Source organism: Penicillium canariense (genome assembly GCF_028826845.1).
Source record: "Penicillium canariense strain IBT 26290 chromosome Unknown utg000007l_segment0_segment0, whole genome shotgun sequence".
NCBI classification, from domain to species: Eukaryota; Fungi; Ascomycota; class Eurotiomycetes; order Eurotiales; family Aspergillaceae; genus Penicillium; species Penicillium canariense.
The window spans coordinates 218,238-236,912 of record NW_026622734.1 but is presented as its reverse complement, the minus strand read 5'-3'; the positions used below and the strand labels follow the sequence as shown (position 1 = coordinate 236,912).

Here is an 18,675-nt window from a genome sequence, read left to right as displayed (position 1 = left end):
GTGGACTACATTATTACTTTTCAGATCGGCCTCCAGCCCCGGGCCTGGTTGGGCTTTGGCTGAGCGGCAGGCAGACAACCCCTCGCGACAAATACTGGGAAGTACCGAGAGGTTTAGAGCCGTTTTGGTAATTCCAATTATGTGAGTCATGAAAGCCATCTCGTTGGGTGAACTATCTATAGAGAATGATCGCATGATCGCAGGGGCGGAGGAAAACAATGCAAGTCCAATTCATCCGCCGAAACGAGAGAGCAGGATACAGAGAAGACAGGTAGTAGGAGCCTGTAGGCAGCACTAAATGCAAGGGATTGCACAAGAACAAACATGCATAGCTTCGAGATTTGATTACATGAATAACGTCGAACCCAAGGGAAGAAAGCAGTCGCTATCAAGCCGAACCCCCCACACTCATCAATGGATGACAGCCTACATAAGAACGCAGCAGGAGTTCTGCTTCTTGGCCTTGAAGGGGTTAATGAAATAAGTCCATATGAGTAAGGGAGGTCAGTGGTCAACATACCTGGGTATAGAACATCTTACTCTGGGCGGACAGACCGTCACTCTTGGCGACCAGCGAGTCGATTTTCTCACCACGTTCCAGCACACTCTCAATCTATATAGCCATTAGCGTTGAAAGGTGAATTGCACACTCAATAGAGTAGTATAGAAATGATGAGAGCCATAGAAGCATCCATATCCAGCGAAATGACATACCGTCTTGTGCAGCACGATCTTAGTCTCATCCAGCTCCTGTTGGATCTTCATGATGCTGTCGGCCTGGCTGGGATCCTGGTATTTGACAATATACTCCTTGAGCTGCGGCAGTGGGCATGCGTTCTCACGGAGCGAGGGGTCGGAGAAGGATGTACGAGGGTACTTGGCGAGGAACTCGTCGACGATTTTGGACAGCAGCTGGTGCGCCACCAGCGCGGGGTACTCGCCGTCCGTGACGATTACACCAGCGACACCTTCAGTCCGACCATATGCGTGGAATGTGTATGACTTCTCTTCGATATCCTGGCGCTGTCCAGGCTTCGTGCGCTCTGCGACCGTCTTGGTGAAGAGCATCATGAACTCCTCATAGCTGTGGGTATCGCGGCGGTCAATAAGGGGCAAGGGCGGATTTTAAGGGTGCAGGTATGCATACTTCTGACGGGTAAATCGAGAGAAGCTATGGTGGGTTAGTATGTACTATGATCAAGAAGTAGGCGATAGACGGTGAACACTTGCCTGGTGAGGTCCTTCTCTCCGCATAGCGGGAGCGCGGGCTGGGTATCGTTCCGAAAAACCTGTTATCAACGCAAGATATTAGTTCATATTGCCAAGAAATCAAACCAGGCGGTATTCCGACGAAGACACATACGCCCATATAGAGAATCTTCATGGTGGCGGGGAGGTTCGAGGGGCTCGCACAAAGGACGAGCGGTGACGGGCGAGGGGGAGAGGGGACGAGGGAGAAGGTGATATTAGGTATAAGAGTAGCGCTGGCGATTGAAAGGCCAGGAAGAAGTTTATGGGAAAAAGCGTCAGCTTCGAGTAGCGGTGTTAAGAGGTCGGGATTGCTGAGCCGGGGTGCCAACTCCTGATAGCTGCGATGATGGCACAGGGTCTCCGCAATGGCGGCCTGAGGCAGCCAAAACCACACCGCCCAGGCGACTGGTCGAGCCCTGCGATGGAGCCCTATTGCCTTCTTGGGACCCCGTCAGTTTACTTACACCCCGCCAACCTCGCAACCTCTCTTTCTTCCTCTTCTTCTCCCCCTCCTTACCCTCACTCTTACGTTTAGTTGAGCGAGCTCGATATTAATCACCAATATGGCGAATATTGCAGCGACCGAGTCGCAATGGCTGTCGCAGCTGGCTGCTATGCGCCAGGCCATCGCCGATCTGAAGCTTCCAAAGGACCTTCCCCACGATTCGATCAGCTATGGCAGCGACATAGAACTGGATATCGACGACGATTACTCTTCCCCCGGGACTGTTGATGACGTGTGGGATATAATCAGCTCCGACGACGAGACAAGTGACGATCAGGACGACTTGAACAACGATTTCCTCCCTCAAACCACGGCCTACAATCGGATTTGGTTGGAAAACAAATGCCTGGACGTGGCGGCTCGAAACCCCAACATGGATGCGGCAGAGCTTTCCCAGCAAATTATTGCCACACTGGCTACAGATAGCGACGACGCTGAGCTACAAATGTCACTTGCTGAAATCGTCGGGTTCGATGACCTAGACCTTGTCATTGAGCTCATCGGTCACCGAGAGGAAATCCTGTCGGACAAGCCCCAGCGGGTGGAGGCGCAAACAGATGGACTAGCAGCAGGAAGACTCCAAACTCGAGCGGAGAGGGAACAGGCTCTGTGGGAGCGTGATTTCCAACACAAGAACGCACCTCTGATGGCGGCACAGACTCGATCGGAGCCACAATACCCCCACGTGTTCAAGTTGAATACATCTGGGAATACCCTCTCCGCAAACGGGCGAAAATACGGTCTACCAGTCGGAAGTAGGGAAATCGAGGAGCCTAAATACACAGAGTTTGAAATCCCTGCGTCAAGAGCTGGGGCAGTAGCACAACACCAGAAGCTGGTCGACATCGCTGGGCTGGATGGCCTCTGCCGGGGAACCTTCAAGGGCTATAAGTCTCTGAATCGCATGCAGAGCCTGCTGTATGAGGTTGCCTACAAGACAAGCGAGAACATGCTTATTTGTGCTCCTACTGGTGCTGGTAAAACGGACGCCGCGATGCTTACCATTCTGAACGCGGTCGGGAAGAATAGTATGCCCAACCCATTGAGGGAACCCGATGCAACCGAGTTCACTGTTCAGGTGGACGAGTTCAAGATCGTTTATGTTGCACCCATGAAGGCCCTTGCTGCCGAAGTCACCGAGAAACTGGGCAAACGTCTTGCTTGGCTAGGAATTCGAGTCCGCGAACTCACTGGTGATATGCAGTTGTCCAAGAGGGAAATCGTCGAGACCCAGATTATCGTCACTACCCCTGAGAAATGGGATGTTGTGACACGCAAGAGCACTGGAGATACAGAGCTTGTGCAGAAAGTGCGCCTGCTCATCATTGATGAGGTACACATGCTTCATGATGAGCGTGGTGCTGTCATTGAATCACTGGTCGCCCGAACCCAACGCCAGGTGGAAAGCACACAGTCGTTAATTCGCATTGTTGGACTCTCAGCCACTCTTCCGAACTATGTTGACGTGGCCGATTTCTTAAAAGTGAACAAGATGGCCGGCTTATTCTTCTTCGACTCATCCTTCCGACCGGTACCTCTGGAACAACACTTCATCGGTGTTAAAGGCAAGCCTGGATCTAAACAATCCCGAGAGAACATTGACACTGTTGCTTTTGAGAAGGTTCGTGAAATGGTGGGAAGAGGTCACCAGGTCATGGTCTTCGTGCACTCTCGCAAGGATACGGTCATGACAGCTCGAATGCTGAAACAAATGGCAGCGGAGGATGGCTGTGAGGATTTGTTCAGCTGCCACGAACATGAGAACTACTCCAACGCTTTGCGGGACATGAAACATGCCCGAGCCCGTGAGCTTCGTGATCTCTTTGCTAGCGGCTTCGGAACACATCACGCTGGTATGAGCCGAAGCGACCGCAACCTTATGGAACGGATGTTTTCGGAGGGCCTGATCAAAGTTCTCTGCTGCACAGCCACTCTTGCTTGGGGTGTGAACTTGCCGGCTGCTGCGGTAGTCATCAAAGGAACTCAGCTGTACAACCCCCAAGAGGGTAAATTTGTCGATCTCAGTATTCTTGACGTTTTGCAGATCTTTGGTCGTGCTGGTCGTCCCCAGTTTCAGGATACTGGCATTGGCTTTATTTGCACCACTCACGACAAGCTGCAACATTACCTCTCTGCGGTGACTGCACAACAACCAATCGAGTCACGATTCTCTAGCCGACTTGTTGACAATTTGAATGCCGAGATCTCACTAGGCACTGTGACCTCTGTCTCAGAGGCCGTGCAGTGGCTAGGATACTCATACCTGTTCGTTCGCATGAAGCGTGAACCTCGCAATTATGGCATTGAGTATGCAGAACTTCGTGACGACCCCATGTTGGTGCAACGACGCCGCCAATTGATCATCCAAGCCGCACGAACTCTTCAGAAGAGTCAGATGATCATTTTCAACGAGAAAACTGAGGACCTCAAGGCTAAGGATGTGGGTCGAATTGCTAGTCAATACTACGTCCTGCAGACTAGTATTGAGATATTCAACGATCAGATGCGTCCCCGCTCAGGCGAAGCAGATGTCCTCAAGATGATCAGTTTGAGCGGTGAATTCGATAATATACAATCCCGTGACAGTGAATCAAAGGAGTTACAACGGCTACGTGATGAAGTCATCCAGACTGAGGTCGACGGAGGCAATGACTCACCACACGCAAAGACCAACATCTTGCTGCAGTCCTACATCTCGCGTGCCAGGATTGAAGACTTTGCTTTGGTTTCTGACACTGGATATGTTGCTCAGAACGCGGCTCGTATCTGTCGGGCTCTGTTCATGATTGCTCTGAACCGCCGCTGGGGCTATCAATGCCAGGTGCTGTTATCTTTGTGCAAATCCATCGAGAAACAGATTTGGCCCTTCGATCATCCCTTTCACCAATTCGATCTGCCGCAGCCTGTTCTGAGGAATCTGGATGAAAGGCTACCCACCTCATCGATCGAGTCGATGCGAGATATGGAACCGGTTGAGATTGGCCAGCTTGTTCATAACCAGAAGATGGGCAAGGTGCTGTCTAAGCTCCTAGACAACTTCCCCACCCTTAGTGTCGAGACGGAGATTGCACCGCTGAATCGGGATGTCCTTCGCATCCGGCTGTCCATCTACCCTGAGTTCAGTTGGAATGACCGCCACCATGGAGCTTCCGAGTCATTCTGGGTCTGGGTTGAGAACTCCGAAACCTCGGAGATCTATCACCATGAATATTTCATCCTCAGCCGCAAGAAGCTTTACGATGATCATGAGCTCAACTTTACCATTCCGCTGACCGATCCTTTGCCGAGTCAGATCTACATTCGCATCATCTCCGATCGATGGCTCGGCGCAGAGACTGTCAGCCCGGTGTCATTCCAGCATTTGATTCGGCCCGACACGGAAAGTGTATATACGGATCTGTTGAATTTGCAGCCGCTTCCCATCACTGCTCTCCAGAACCCCAACTTGGAGGAAGTATACGGCCAGCGGTTCCAATTTTTCAACCCAATGCAAACTCAAATCTTCCATCTCCTATATCACACTCCCGCCAACGTTCTCCTTGGATCACCCACAGGTAGTGGAAAGACTGTGGCAGCCGAGCTGGCAATGTGGTGGGCATTCCGCGAGAAGCCCGGATCGAAGGTTGTCTATATTGCGCCAATGAAGGCGCTGGTCCGCGAGCGTGTCCAGGACTGGCGCAAGCGTCTGACTGGTCCGATGGGACTGAAGCTTGTGGAGTTGACTGGTGATAATACCCCTGATACTCGAACAATTCGAGACGCTGATATCATTGTCACTACTCCGGAAAAGTGGGATGGTATCTCGCGTAGCTGGCAGACCCGAGATTACGTGCGGAAGGTCAGTCTTGTGATCATCGACGAGATTCACCTCCTGGGTGGCGATCGAGGTCCCATTTTGGAGATCATTGTGTCACGGATGAACTATATCGCTTCTCAGTCTAAGGGATCTGTTCGACTGATGGGTATGTCGACTGCCTGTGCCAATGCTACAGACCTTGCCAACTGGCTTGGTGTTAAGGAGGGACTGTACAACTTCCGGCACTCAGTTCGTCCTGTTCCACTTGAGATTTTCATCGACGGATTCCCTGAGCAGCGTGGTTTCTGCCCTCTGATGCAATCCATGAACCGTCCGACATTCCTGGCCATCAAAAACCACTCCCCCGAGAAGCCTGTGATCGTCTTTGTTGCATCCCGTCGACAGACTCGTCTCACCGCCAAAGACTTGATCAACTACTGCGGTATGGAGGACAATCCTCGTCGCTTTGTCCGTATGTCTGAAGACGACTTGGAATTGAACCTTTCTCGTGTAAAGGATGACGCGCTGCGAGAGGCACTCAACTTTGGCATTGGGTTGCATCATGCTGGCCTGGTAGAGTCCGATCGACAGCTGTCAGAGGAGCTATTCGCCAACAACAAGATCCAGATTCTAGTTGCCACCAGTACTCTGGCCTGGGGTGTCAACCTTCCGGCCCACCTTGTTGTAGTCAAGGGCACCCAGTTCTTCGATGCCAAGATTGAGGGATACCGAGACATGGACTTGACCGATGTTCTTCAGATGCTTGGTCGTGCGGGCCGTCCACAGTTCGATAATTCTGGTATCGCTCGTATATTCACGCAGGACTCCAAAAAGGCGTTTTACAAGCACTTCCTGCACACCGGATTCCCTGTCGAGTCTACACTACACAAGGTTCTGGACAATCACTTGGGTGCCGAAGTCTCTGCAGGAACGATTGGCACGAAGCAAGATGCACTTGACTACTTAACCTGGACATTCTTCTTCCGCCGACTTCACAAGAACCCATCTTACTATGGCCTTGAGATCTCTGCCGAGGATCAAAATACCATGGCTGCTCAGGCTACCGCACAGGAGTTCATGATTGACCTGGTCGACAAGTCACTCAATGACCTGGCAGAGTCATCTTGCGTGCTTGTTGATTCCGCCACGGGAGAAGTCGATTCTACGCCCTTCGGCAAAATAATGAGCTACTACTACCTGTCGCACAAGACCATCCGGTACCTAATGTCCCACGCCAAGCGTGAGCCGACCTTCCAGGATGTCCTGAGCTGGATGTGCTCTGCCACTGAATTCGACGAGCTGCCCGTTCGTCATAACGAAGATCTCATCAATGCTGAGTTGGCTCAGAACCTTCCGCTTTCGACTGAGTCTATGGGCGATGTTCCAATGTGGGATCCCCACGTCAAGGCCTTCCTGCTGCTCCAGGCGTATATGTCACGAATCGACCTGCCCATCTCGGATTATGTCGGTGACCAGACATCCGTCCTGGATCAGGGTATCCGTATCATCCAGGCCTCTATCGACGTCATGGCTGAGCTCGGGTATATTCCAGCGTGCTACATGTTTGTGACTTTGCTGCAGTGCATCAAGTCAGCCCGCTGGCCGGAGGACCACCCTCTTTCCATTCTGCCGGGTGTGACAACCGAAAAGCCCCCGCGCAGTCTTCCATCCTCCCTCGTCACATTGTCCTCCCAGCCGAAGTCTGCGGCTTTGGACTTGGCCAATAGACTCAATTTACATCCAGGCTTTGCAAAGGCTGCCTCGCATCTGCCGAACCTTTCCATCGCCGTTGCTGGGATCTCTGCGAAGGGCATTGTTGTCTCGATCACTCGCCGCAACATAGCTACGAACCCGGAGTACCGCATCTACGCCCCCAAGTTCCCTAAGCCCCAAACTGAGGGGTACTTCCTTATTGTTTGCAGTGCCCGCCCGGACGGGTCAGACGGCGAGCTGCTTGGCCTGAAACGTGTCTCGTGGCCATCAATCTCCAAACAGAACGGCAACAACAAGAGTCGGGGAGGTTCCAGTGTTAGTCGAGGCGGAGGTGCCCGTGGCAAAGATAGGATGAGTAATGGCCCTCTCAGTGTCCGTTCGTCAGTCAAATTCCCGAGCGCCGCTCTTGCGGAGTCGTTCTCCTTGACAACTGCCGGTACAGCGCGGGTCAACGTCAAGGTCATCAGTGACGCATATCCTGGTATGCAGTGGTCATTGTCTAATGTTGAGGTGGAAGTGGGATCAGGCATACAGACCCAGTCGGTAGAGCCTTCGTCGAGCGTAGCCCTCAAGACCTGATGACGTACATATTGCTTTCTAGATTATGTATCCGAAGAGATACCCTGCACAAAATATCCTGTTGAATGCAAGGATCAAGCAAACTAGTCATAGTATCATCATCGCGCACCAAGTAATGATGTTATATCGAGTGGAAGTATATCAACTTTGGAAGTAAATGAAAGGTGGACGCCATCTTGCCCTCTTCCAGGGACAGTGTCAGATGGGAGAGTAATGCGAAGTGGCATGTAGTGAGCATTCGCTGTAGAGAGAAGTTGCTGGGATATTGCCGGTCCCCAAGTCCTGGAGTTCCCTGCGACTCTTACCCACTCCATGTGGTTTTCCTGGATATTGAGGATGTCCAGGCCCGAAAAGGGTGAGGAGGTACGGAGTACAAGAGGCGCACGTAAATAAAAAAAAATTGGCCACAAGTTAATTTGCAGTGATTTGACACTCGCGACGATTTTTTCATCTCGTCAAATGTGTTTTGAGTCGGTTAATGACGTACGTGACGAGGACGCCGTCCAGATTCCCTGGGGAGGTGATGAGTCGAACGAATACCCCGCGAAGGAAGCGAGGTTCCATCTGAGGGCGTCCACTAAGGGTTTATGTACGCGACAGACCCGCATTTACGTGACAAAATGGGGGCTCGGCACGCACGGTACTTTGATCGTAGCGAAGATGTTGTGACTGGCGAGAACCAAACAAACATTTACCCCACCGTGAAGTTCGGGGGGACATGGCTTGTGTTTGATAGACAGTTCATTCTCGCCGTAAATGCAGTCACGAATTAGGAAATGAGCTTAGACCGAGCATAGGTTGAGTATATTGGCTGCATGCCAGAGGACATAGTGAAGACGGCAATGACTTGGCAGCAGTTATAGGAGGACAACTCTTGTAGACAACTCTTGTAGACAACTCTTGTAGGTGAGAAAGCGATTGTACCCTTGGATGCTTTGATTGCCGGGGACCAGCCCAGGGGTTCCTTCCACTTCTCCCAACTCACGTCCATCCCCCATTGATACACCAAATAGGCGCCCGATTGGCTTGGGAGTCCCTCTTGGCATCACACGATTGCGAAGCCAAAACTCGCCAGCACAGCAAATGACCGCTCTGCGACAGCCGACGCGCCAGAGCTAACCGTCCACCGACTAAGCGCTGTTCCGCATCAGCCCGGCCACGACAGTGGCTTGTCAGCCCGATGGCTGACTGGGACGAATGCCGTTAGCGGCCAATTTCAGCGCGGGCGACAGGCTCGGCCCTGGCCAACGAAGGTCAATGTACGGAAATGGCGAGACCCCTGTGTCAAACAACACAGTGTCTGTCTCAGTTTCAGGGGTGCTGAAACACGCCTTCTGTGGGCATTTGACCTCATTATCCACTCAGTGGCTCCCAATCCCCCCCCCCCCGTGGCCCGCACGGAACATGGTAGCGAGGCTAGTTCAGCTAGTCAAATCACCAATCAATCCGCGACGGCCTCGCTCATTCGCTCCGCGTGAAATAAGCATCTCGCGCCCGCTCCGATCATGGCTCATACGGTGTCCATGTCTGACCCCCCTGTTGGCCCTGAGGCGGTCCCACGAAATTGGACGTTGCGCCGCTAACAATGCGACGGAATCCTGGCCGTTCGAATCGCGCATCGCGTCGGGGACGAGCACCCCTCCTCACCTGCGACGGGGCCATTCAACCGCGTCGCTCTCTGGCCCCCTCCTTTTCCGCACAGGCACTCTTGTTAGTTCATTCCCATTCGTCCAGCCCCAACCAGCTCAGCCCGGACGTGCCTGCCACAGCCACTAGCATTGGCACCAACACTGGGACGAGAGGGCCATGGCGGGATCTGGTAGCGCGTTTGGGGGTGTTGCAAGCGAGAAAGAATACGATACGATCGTCAATAATTAATAAAGACCAATTAACGATAATCGACGTTGGCAAGCTGTCTCACGTACAGAGCTTGGCGTGATGACATCTCCACCCACGCGACGATATCGCCCGGCGCCACTCCTGCTGGTCCTGCTCAATTATTTCGTTTTAAAGACCGTTGCCCCTGTGCTCACGCGGACTTTGGGGTTCGCTTTTGATCCGCTTCCGCATTGAGGCCTTCTGGAAGGCCGTCCGTTCCTTTCTTGGATCTGAGATCTTTATCTGCATATAACATTCTGCATCTTATCCTTGGTCCCTGCACCTATTGGCTCCTACACGGCTGGTTTACGAACGAGTGTAATTCTCAATTTCTAGGATACCCAGACATGGCGAGGGCTACGACTTTTGTCAGATCTCGCAATGCTCCAGGCGCGGATGCGATCTCGTTTCCTGTCTTGACCTACACCGATGCTCTACCACGGAACGACCTTCGCGAACTCGATGGCAACGGCTCCACGCGACTACCAGAACAGGGGAGAGTCGCCCAGGTTGACTTTCCTCGACCCAGGAACACAGATGGAAAAGAAATCAGAAACCAACCGCCAGGTGCGGGCGCAGGCGCAACGTTCGACTTTCGATTAACCGCGCCACCGGATGAGGTTTTTCCCTCGAGCGCCGGTACAAATCGCAGCCCAGGAGGCGTGCCTAGAATCGGTGTCGCCCTAGGCAGTCCAAGCATGCTTGACTCTCGTGAAAATTTACCGCCACCTCGATTTAACACGGAGATCTTCTCTCAAGAACAGGTCGGTCAGATATCGCCGCCGCGCAAGCCGAGCACGTGGAAGAAAATTGGCGGACTTTTTAAAGCGAAGAATGCTCTTGCAGCGCCAATAAACCAATCTAAGGGACCTTTGAAACAACCCGTACTCGAGCAAAAGAGCGTTCAAAGCAATAAGCCGATGCAAAGACGGGGCTTAACGGACGAATGGCCAAAAATTGAAACCGATCCTAGGGCTGCCCCAAGTGGGAACAACTCCGGCCCACAGCGAAGCCGCAAGGTATCGCTCTCTGAAACGAAGACCAGCGCGGACAAACCCTCCGAGCAAGGCCCGTTCCTAAATGTCAACATTCCCGATATACAAATGGAGCGCTATAGTGTGATGTTCAGCCACGTGATGAACAAGAACCAGAGACCCTCTCTGCTGGCCAGAAGGAGCAAGACTCTGGACAACCTGAGCGTGCCGAACAACCAGGTACGTTAGCCATGTCGTGTATCTTCATATTCCAGCTAGTGCATAGCAAAAATATGAACATGATGATAACGAAGTATATAGGTTTTTATGGCCGGCAAAATACCCCCTGTTCCCCAGCGCCGAGCTACATCACCAGCAAGATCTAGCTTTACTCTGTTTCCGGCGTCGCAACCCTCCAAGGCGGCACAGATGCTCGGCACGCAAAACTTCTCCCGTGGCCCGAGTCCGCTGCTTAGGGCAAATACTCTGCCAGTTGAGAGTCCATCCAAAGAATCTACAGAACAGTCATGGGCAACTCCCACTAATAACCGTTCTTCTCCCTTCGGGTCCCCCATGGTTCCCAATCTTTTTGCTCAGCACTCCAGCACTCCGCGGTCATCTCTCGACAAACCTCTGCCTCCCATCAAACTGGAGCCGCAAGTTTCACAAATTCATCCGCGGGCAACTTCGAAGCTAGCAGTTTCTCAGGTAGTGATGGATTCTCACGGAGCTAAAGAAGTGAAGGCCCTCGCACCGCAATCTGGAAAGTCCACGGCGCGCACATTAGATACAGGAATTTCCGAATCCTCAAAGAGCTCCCGTAGCCCTCAAAAAGAGGAGAAACCATCTCCCGAGAAAAATTCTCGTGCTCGAAAACCCAGCCTGGCAATCCCTGGATCATTACCACACACCCAGCAAGAGAAGCAATCCAAGCAACAAAATTCTCAACCTTATGAGCGACCCTCCAACCTACCTGTCTCGCATAATTCAAACCCTATCTATCAGGAACGGAAGTCTTCTTTGCAGGCCCCCCGCGCTCATATGCGGTCGCCTAATCAACCACCTACGCAGCCACCCAGGATACCCCAGGCAGCGCGAAAGCCATCTCGCGAAATGGACCAAAGGTCTCAGCAAATGCCACAGACCAATCGTCCTCCTCGACCCAACCTGAAAATCCAGACCACACCACAGGCCCCCCCGCGGCCCCCGTTGAAAGACAAATCCTTCTCCGGATCGTCATGCTCCACCCTACCTACAAGCACGCCACCGACCAGCACGCTCCCTACACCAAATATGTCCAAAGAAAGCCTCGACCGAACGCCGTCCCCGGTAGCACGAACCTTGAGCTCCAAGCCAGGAGTATCTCCCGACCAAACAACCCGCTTGCCCTTTGTCTCTGAACCGGAAGAAATCGAAATTGAAATCGGAATCGAAGTCGAATCCAAAGGACCCACCGAAGCTTCCGAGCAAATTCCGACAATTGAAGTCTCGACCGCACGCTCAATTTCAGTGTCCCGGGCAAGGCGACAAATACTTGTCCCCGTTGGAGCACGCGTTGACCCGTTTAACTCGAACGAGCGGTATGTCGAGCGCAAGGCGTTGACGCCCCGGATCATGGGTGTGACACACGGGCATAAACATGCCGTATCGCAGGAGTTACAAATTGAGTCTCTTTGAGGCTTCAACTGTATATTTACATTCTTTTTGGTTCCCTCCCTTGATATATTTTCTTTAATGTTTATTCGAGCGCAGAATTCCTTTGCATCCGAATCGGGGTTTTCATATCTATATTACACTTTCATCTTCACTTACTTAATTTATGCATTCCATGAAGTTTCTGCAACAATGATCCAATTTACGCGAAATATTGCCTTGAGCATTACGTTTGCGCTATGCTGAGCTATAGCTAACTATGACTTTTGCGATGGTCATCTGCCCTCGGAGGCTACGCCCGAGAAGTGGAGATACTACGGATGCCACCGAAAATGTAGGTGGCGGCCAATCATCTGGTAGGATCTGCACGGCGACTCGGTTTTCATTATTATCGGCTAACCTTCGGAGCCTCCGAGCCATGGGGAGATCCGAAACAATTGCAGGGTATAGGATGAGTGAATATAATCTCATTCATTTGGGTGTTTTTCATTCTTCTGCAAAGATATCTGCACCCTTCCACATTACTGTCGATCTATTTGTCCGAAGTTTACAATATTGGCCGTCACAATGCCAGACGGAATCTCTGTAGCTGAGTACCTGTTTCGTCGTCTCCGCGAGGCAGGCCTAAATGCCGTGCATGGCGTTCCAGGCGACTACAACCTGAGACTTCTCGATTATGTTGTACCGGCGGGGCTTGAATGGATTGGAAATTGCAACGAATTGAATGCTGGATACGCTGCAGACGGGTATGCTCGCATCAAGGGTATAGGGGCAATTGTGACGACCTTTGGCGTTGGGGAGTTGTCGGCTATCAATGCGATCGCCGGTGCTTATGCAGAGATGGCACCGGTGGTGCATATCGTCGGTACTCCGAATCAGACCGATCAAGCTAATGGAGCCAAGCTCCATCATTCCTTGTGTCGCGGAATGCCTGATGATTTCAAGATGTTCGCCGAAATGTACGAGAAAGTCACTGTCGCGCAGGAGAATCTTACGGATGTCTCCGCAGCAGCCGCACAAATTGACCGGGCCATTCGTGAGTGCTTCTTCCAGTCTCGGCCTGTTTACATACGGGTGCCTATGGACATGGTGGATGCTATCATCCCCGGAACTCCGCTTGCCCGAGCGCTGGATCTCACACCTGCCCCGAGCGACCCTATCGTTGAAGATGAAGTCTGCAATATAATTGTGGACCGTATCAAGAACGCATCAAATCCATTCATCTTGGTAGATGCGGGAACTTCGCGTTACGGGCTTTCGAGCCAGGCTGATGAACTGATCAAGGCCACCGGGTTTCCAACTGCCACGACACCGTTTGGCAAGGGAATTGTTGATGAGACCCTTTCCAATTTCCATGGGATTTACGGAACGGTGGGGCCGAACACGTACACATCTTATGTGGACTCTTGCGATCTTATCATCAACATCGGCCCGGCTCACAGCAATGTGAACACATACTATTTTGCTACCGTCCCCAGGCCGGAGGTCACTGTCGCTATCGACAGAAATGCCATCCATATTGGAAACCGCGTCTGGAATGTGTCACCGCAGAATGTTCTCCGAGCAGTCCTCGATTATCTAAAAGAAAATGCACTCGGTCACCTCGCGCCATATCCCGATTTGCCGGACTTGTGCCTGGCCCTCAAATATCTTCCTCCAGTCAAGTCAGACTCCAAATTGACACAAGACATCTTCTGGCTCCGCATGTCGACCTTCTTCCACAGTGGTGACATTATTCTCACTGAAACCGGAACCGCTAGCACCGGAGGACGGGACTTCGTTCTACCAAAAAATACGACGCTTATCAATTCGAGCATCTGGCTCTCCATCGGGTATATGCTCGCCGCGACGCAAGGGGCTGCGCTCGCACAACGACACATCGCCCGGTTCAACGGTCCCCTCTCAAACGGTCGCACCATCCTCTTCGAAGGCGACGGCAGCTTTCAAATGACGGCTCAAGAGCTGAGTACCATCATCCGGCAAAAGCTAGACGTGATCATTTTCATCATCAATAATAACGGGTATACGATTGAACGGCTTATTCACGGCCCACAAGAACCGTATAACGATGTCGCTTCATGGAGATACCTCGAAGCACCGTCATTCTTTGGTGCGAAAAAATCAGATACGTCGTATCCTGTCTTTACTGCGAGAGCGGGCACGTGGGCCGAGCTTGATGGTATTCTAGGGAGAGACGAGTTGCAGACTGGGAAGGGGTTGAGAATTGTGGAGTTAATGATGGATGTGATGGACTCTAACGATACTTTGAGATTGATGCTGGAAATGTATAAAAGTAAGGAATGAGTGAGAGCTTGATAGGTATACAAAATTTTATATGCGAACTGTGGTGTCTAGCTTGTTTAAATCCATCACTTCAGTCCCCCTCTTGACTTATGGCGCTATATATCCATTAGTGCGGAACATTTGGGACGCAAGTTCCATTCTTTTGCCTCTTCATGGGTGAAGAGGAAGCTTGAAATGATTAACTTGGCGGTCTTAAAGATCGGCATCGAACCCTGCGAGACTTATCGGCATTAAATTAAATTATTTTTTCTCTTTTTCTTTCCCAAGGATGACATCAAAGCAGACTCTTTGCGGCCTTGAGAGGGAAGCCCGGAGGAAAGATCGGCCCGGAGCTTCCGAGGGACTTTCGGCAGGCCGCTCCGAGGCGTGAAACCGCAATCGATCAACTCCTGGGCATGTTCTCAGCACCCCATTGGACTAGAAATGTCGCAGCCAGGAGCACGACAGCTCTCCACACCCACTAGGCGGAGGGATAGCGCCAAGGTAATATCTGCGTGAGTATACCTTACCACATGATATCGGAATCAAAACTCATGGAACCAAATAAGCTGTACGAATTGCAAGAAAAAGAAGGTTAAATGCTCGGGGGATTATCCGTGTATTTATTGTTCCCGAAGAGATCTGCAATGCAGCTTTCCAGTGTCAGAGGACAGGCGGCTCTACTCGGTCGGGTAGGTTTCTATTTCCACGGTCGTTTGTGAACTTCTGACATCTCGCCTAGGAGGATTCGAGAGCTAGAGGCCCGCTTGGCTTTGTATGAATCTCCAGCTTCACAGGGAGGTCAGTAGGCTACCCACAAAGCTCCCAGATAAGACAGGCTGTTACTAAAATTTAAAGCTATAGAGCCAGGAAGATTCGAGATTCGGCCATCATCCGCGAGGACTGTGGACCCTCAACAAGCTACTAGTACTCCATTGTCAGATGCAGAATACTCGGCACAGCGTATGTAGTTCTCAAACATCAACTGATCTCATTTTTGGAACTAAATTATATTAGGTATAAATACCGAGCGCGACATTGGCTCAAGCCAGGATTTTGGAAACCGGGTACAGACGTTGTTTGAGCAGCGATCAGTACAATCGCCAGAATTCCTCCGAACACCCCGCAAGTCGATGCGAGAAAGCCTCTTTCCCGAGAAGAGACCAGCCATCAAGGGAAAGCAGATCTCGGCCACTGGTCACTATTCTTTGCCAAATCTTCCCCGCGAGCAAGAGGCCTATCAACTGCTCGACAGCGTTTTGTTTTATTTCGGCGAAATGCAGTATCTTTTTGATGCCCGCGATGTTTCTGATCAGCTGGCTACTTTCTATGCAAATTTGCAAGAAAATTTTCAAAATCCTACCATTGGATTTCTGCAGGCTCTCGTCATCTTCGCTCTCGGAAGGCTAGTTCGAGGTGAATCGGATGTACCGGACTCCTTCCCAGGCTATGCCATGTTCAATTATGCCCTCGATCTCCTTCCAAATCCATCAGAGCTTCGCGCCCATGGGGTTGCGGGTATCGAGATTTTGGTCATCATCACATTCTACCTTCAAAACATCGATCGAAAGGATGACTCAGCTTCTTATGTCAGTTCTTTGTCACTAGATAACTACTTAACTCACTCCAGGCGACTAACCTACTATCCTCAGATCGGGCTTGCCATTCGCTTAGCCATGTTGCACAACCTGCATCGAAAAGAGAGTTTGCAATCCTTACGTCGATCAGAAGCTACACATGCGAGTCGACTTTGGTGGACAGTCCACATGCAGGACAAACGGTCGATGATAATGACCGGATGCCCTCTTACGCTTGATGATAGATTTGTCAATACCTGCTTTCCTGCAGACGCCCCAGGGTTTCCAAATCCAATCGCACTACAGATAAATCTCGAGGTCGCACAAATACAGACGAGAATATATTCAGGTAACTGTTGGTCCTATGTAGCCGGTTCTTTTCACCACTGATCTCCCCTGAAGTAATATACAGCAACGAGTCATGCCCGAAAGACGAATTTGTTGCGGGTGTCAAAGACATCATCTCGTCCCTTAATCAACTTGCAAAGCAGATTTCTCAAGGCCCCGGCTCTGGCAGTTCTCTGTTCAACCAGCAGTCATCAAAGAAAGATCTCCGATTAAGCATTTCCTTGTATACTATTCTTTATCAGGTATGGTATCATGACGTGTTCGTCAGTAGGAAGCAACTAATGCAGCTCATTTCTCACTAGTCAATAATTCTTACTCTGCGACCAATTGTCTTGCACTTGACAAAATCAATTCTCGGCGGTGAAACGACGTTTTCCGAAAGCGGTAGCGCCTTCCAGCAGTTGACGTGTACATGCATTGAGGCTGCTCGCAGATCATTGGAACTCATGATAGTGGCACAGAAGGAAGATATGATAGGTCGGTAGCTTTAGAAACCCCAAAAGGTAACCAAGTTACTAACTGACAGCAGCAAAATTTGGCTTTTTTGATCTCGACACAATTTTCTCTGCTGGATTCATTATGCTCCTAGCTGCAATCATCGAATCGACAAACAACACCGAAGGTCGACAACTTGCATTTTTGAAACCAAGTCCTGGTATTTCGGAATCGCTGAAGCTTCTCGACTTCCTGGCTGGGTACCACAATCAGGCTGCTAAGGCTCGCCGAGACCAAATCCAGCGACTATACGAGCATATCCCGGCGTTACTCGAAAGCCTACGTGCGGGAAGAACAAGCGGCGACAGGAATATACCCTCGCCCCTGGGATCCTGTAATGGTCAATCTGCACCGACACCTCGTTCCACAGGCGGCAGTGAGCTTAACCAATCTCAGCCTCCTCACAGCAATCTCTGGGACTTTGATAGTGGTGGAAATTTACTAGATGGATACGCATCGGGGTCCTTGCCAATGCAGTTTCCGACCGATCCTCATACGATGTACTCACTATATCCGGGAGATGATTTTGTTCTGACAGGGGGTGATTTGGCCGATTTTGAGGAGCTCCAACGTCATTTGCTTGGGCCTGATAGTGTTATTTGACCAGAGAATAGGTAGTAAGATAGAAACGCGTCACATCTGACCAAGTGGATCCTAGATCCAGCACAAATTGGTTGTAAAAGGCGGGATCATGAAGCAAGAGATCCGGATCCTGAAGATCAGTCACAAAGTTTGACGTGACGCCAAAAACATTGCTCAAGATGGGGTGATACTGCTGTGCTTGGGGAGTTTGTTTTTTTGAAATATTGTAACAGCTCGTCTACCTGGCGAATGGCTTCTTCACAGCTACTCGTCTCGCCCACCTGTCTGAGCATGCGGCACCTGCCACGATATTGTTTTTCAATGACCATATCTCTTTTAGAAAAATTACTGGAATATGGCATAAAGTCGGGCTCATAATACATTATTATATCCCTGGGAATTATTCAAAGGGTTGATGCAGACACGATTATTTATTAATCAGAAGTATTAATTACATTGCATTTTATGGCGATATGGTAAGATCTTTTAAAATAGACTCAAGTTTAAGCATACTGTTTTTGACACTCATAAAAGTAGATAAACGAAAACTCAAATTGATATATTGCCTGGCTTTTGAGATATAAATTGTGATTTTTCGCATTTACTATGTGTTTTGGGGTGGGCGGGAAAGAGGTTAGCGAGCTAGCATACGTATATTAGGTCAACCTGAATTTGTTTTGAATGTCGCCGAGCCGTTTCGGCTGAGATATCTTGCATATTTAGCATGTGCCTAGGTCTTCATAATCATCAACTCTTGGTGAGCCCCTGAGCTGATTTAATTCAGCTACTTTCCCCTTGACTTGAAAGGCATGTGCAGCCGGGCTCGGGATGTTCTGCCAGATGCGTCATCAGTAACTTAACCTAAGTTAAGTTAGAGAAAATTGAGATGAGTCACCGCGGCGCCAAAACATCAGTGCAGAAAAAATATGAACGTTTAGAAGAGCATGTCCCTCAATTCACTTCTTTTGTTTCAATTGCGATGGAAATAATGGAATCTATATATTCAACCCCCAAGCTCCGCAAATATCTGGAATATCTTGC

At 50.6% G+C, this 18,675-nt stretch overlaps 5 protein-coding genes across 5 annotated transcripts; 4 read left to right on the top strand and 1 right to left on the bottom strand.

Annotated features, from left to right (window-relative positions):
• Positions 1-426: 426 nt before the first annotated feature.
• On the bottom strand, positions 427-1,384 carry N7482_009112 (palmitoyltransferase YKT6; the record flags this gene model as incomplete). The annotated part of the gene is made up of 6 exons (XM_056691236.1): positions 427-462; positions 521-613; positions 715-1,084; positions 1,148-1,171; positions 1,225-1,289; positions 1,364-1,384. 6 exons carry the CDS (start codon positions 1,382-1,384, stop codon positions 427-429), a joined length of 609 nt encoding a protein of 202 aa, XP_056538942.1.
• Positions 1,385-1,814: 430 nt separating this feature from the next.
• N7482_009111 (RNA helicase SLH1) lies at positions 1,815-7,844 on the top strand (the record flags this gene model as incomplete). Its single annotated transcript, XM_056691235.1, has 1 exon — positions 1,815-7,844. One exon carries the CDS (start codon positions 1,815-1,817, stop codon positions 7,842-7,844), a length of 6,030 nt encoding a protein of 2,009 aa, XP_056538941.1.
• A 2,225-nt stretch (positions 7,845-10,069) lies between these two features.
• Positions 10,070-12,373, top strand: N7482_009110 (uncharacterized protein; the record flags this gene model as incomplete). The annotated part of the gene is made up of 2 exons (XM_056691234.1): positions 10,070-10,936; positions 11,018-12,373. 2 exons carry the CDS (start codon positions 10,070-10,072, stop codon positions 12,371-12,373), a joined length of 2,223 nt encoding a protein of 740 aa, XP_056538940.1.
• A 543-nt stretch (positions 12,374-12,916) lies between these two features.
• Positions 12,917-14,653, top strand: N7482_009109 (alpha-keto acid decarboxylase family protein; the record flags this gene model as incomplete). The annotated part of the gene is made up of 1 exon (XM_056691233.1): positions 12,917-14,653. The coding sequence occupies one exon, from the start codon at positions 12,917-12,919 to the stop codon at positions 14,651-14,653; it is 1,737 nt and encodes a 578-aa protein (XP_056538939.1).
• A 423-nt stretch (positions 14,654-15,076) lies between these two features.
• N7482_009108 (fungal specific transcription factor domain-containing protein) lies at positions 15,077-17,655 on the top strand (the record flags this gene model as incomplete). Its single annotated transcript, XM_056691232.1, has 8 exons — positions 15,077-15,147; positions 15,375-15,433; positions 15,497-15,595; positions 15,650-16,221; positions 16,285-16,412; positions 16,580-16,799; positions 16,860-17,034; positions 17,087-17,655. 8 exons carry the CDS (start codon positions 15,077-15,079, stop codon positions 17,653-17,655), a joined length of 1,893 nt encoding a protein of 630 aa, XP_056538938.1.
• Positions 17,656-18,675: the final 1,020 nt, after the last annotated feature.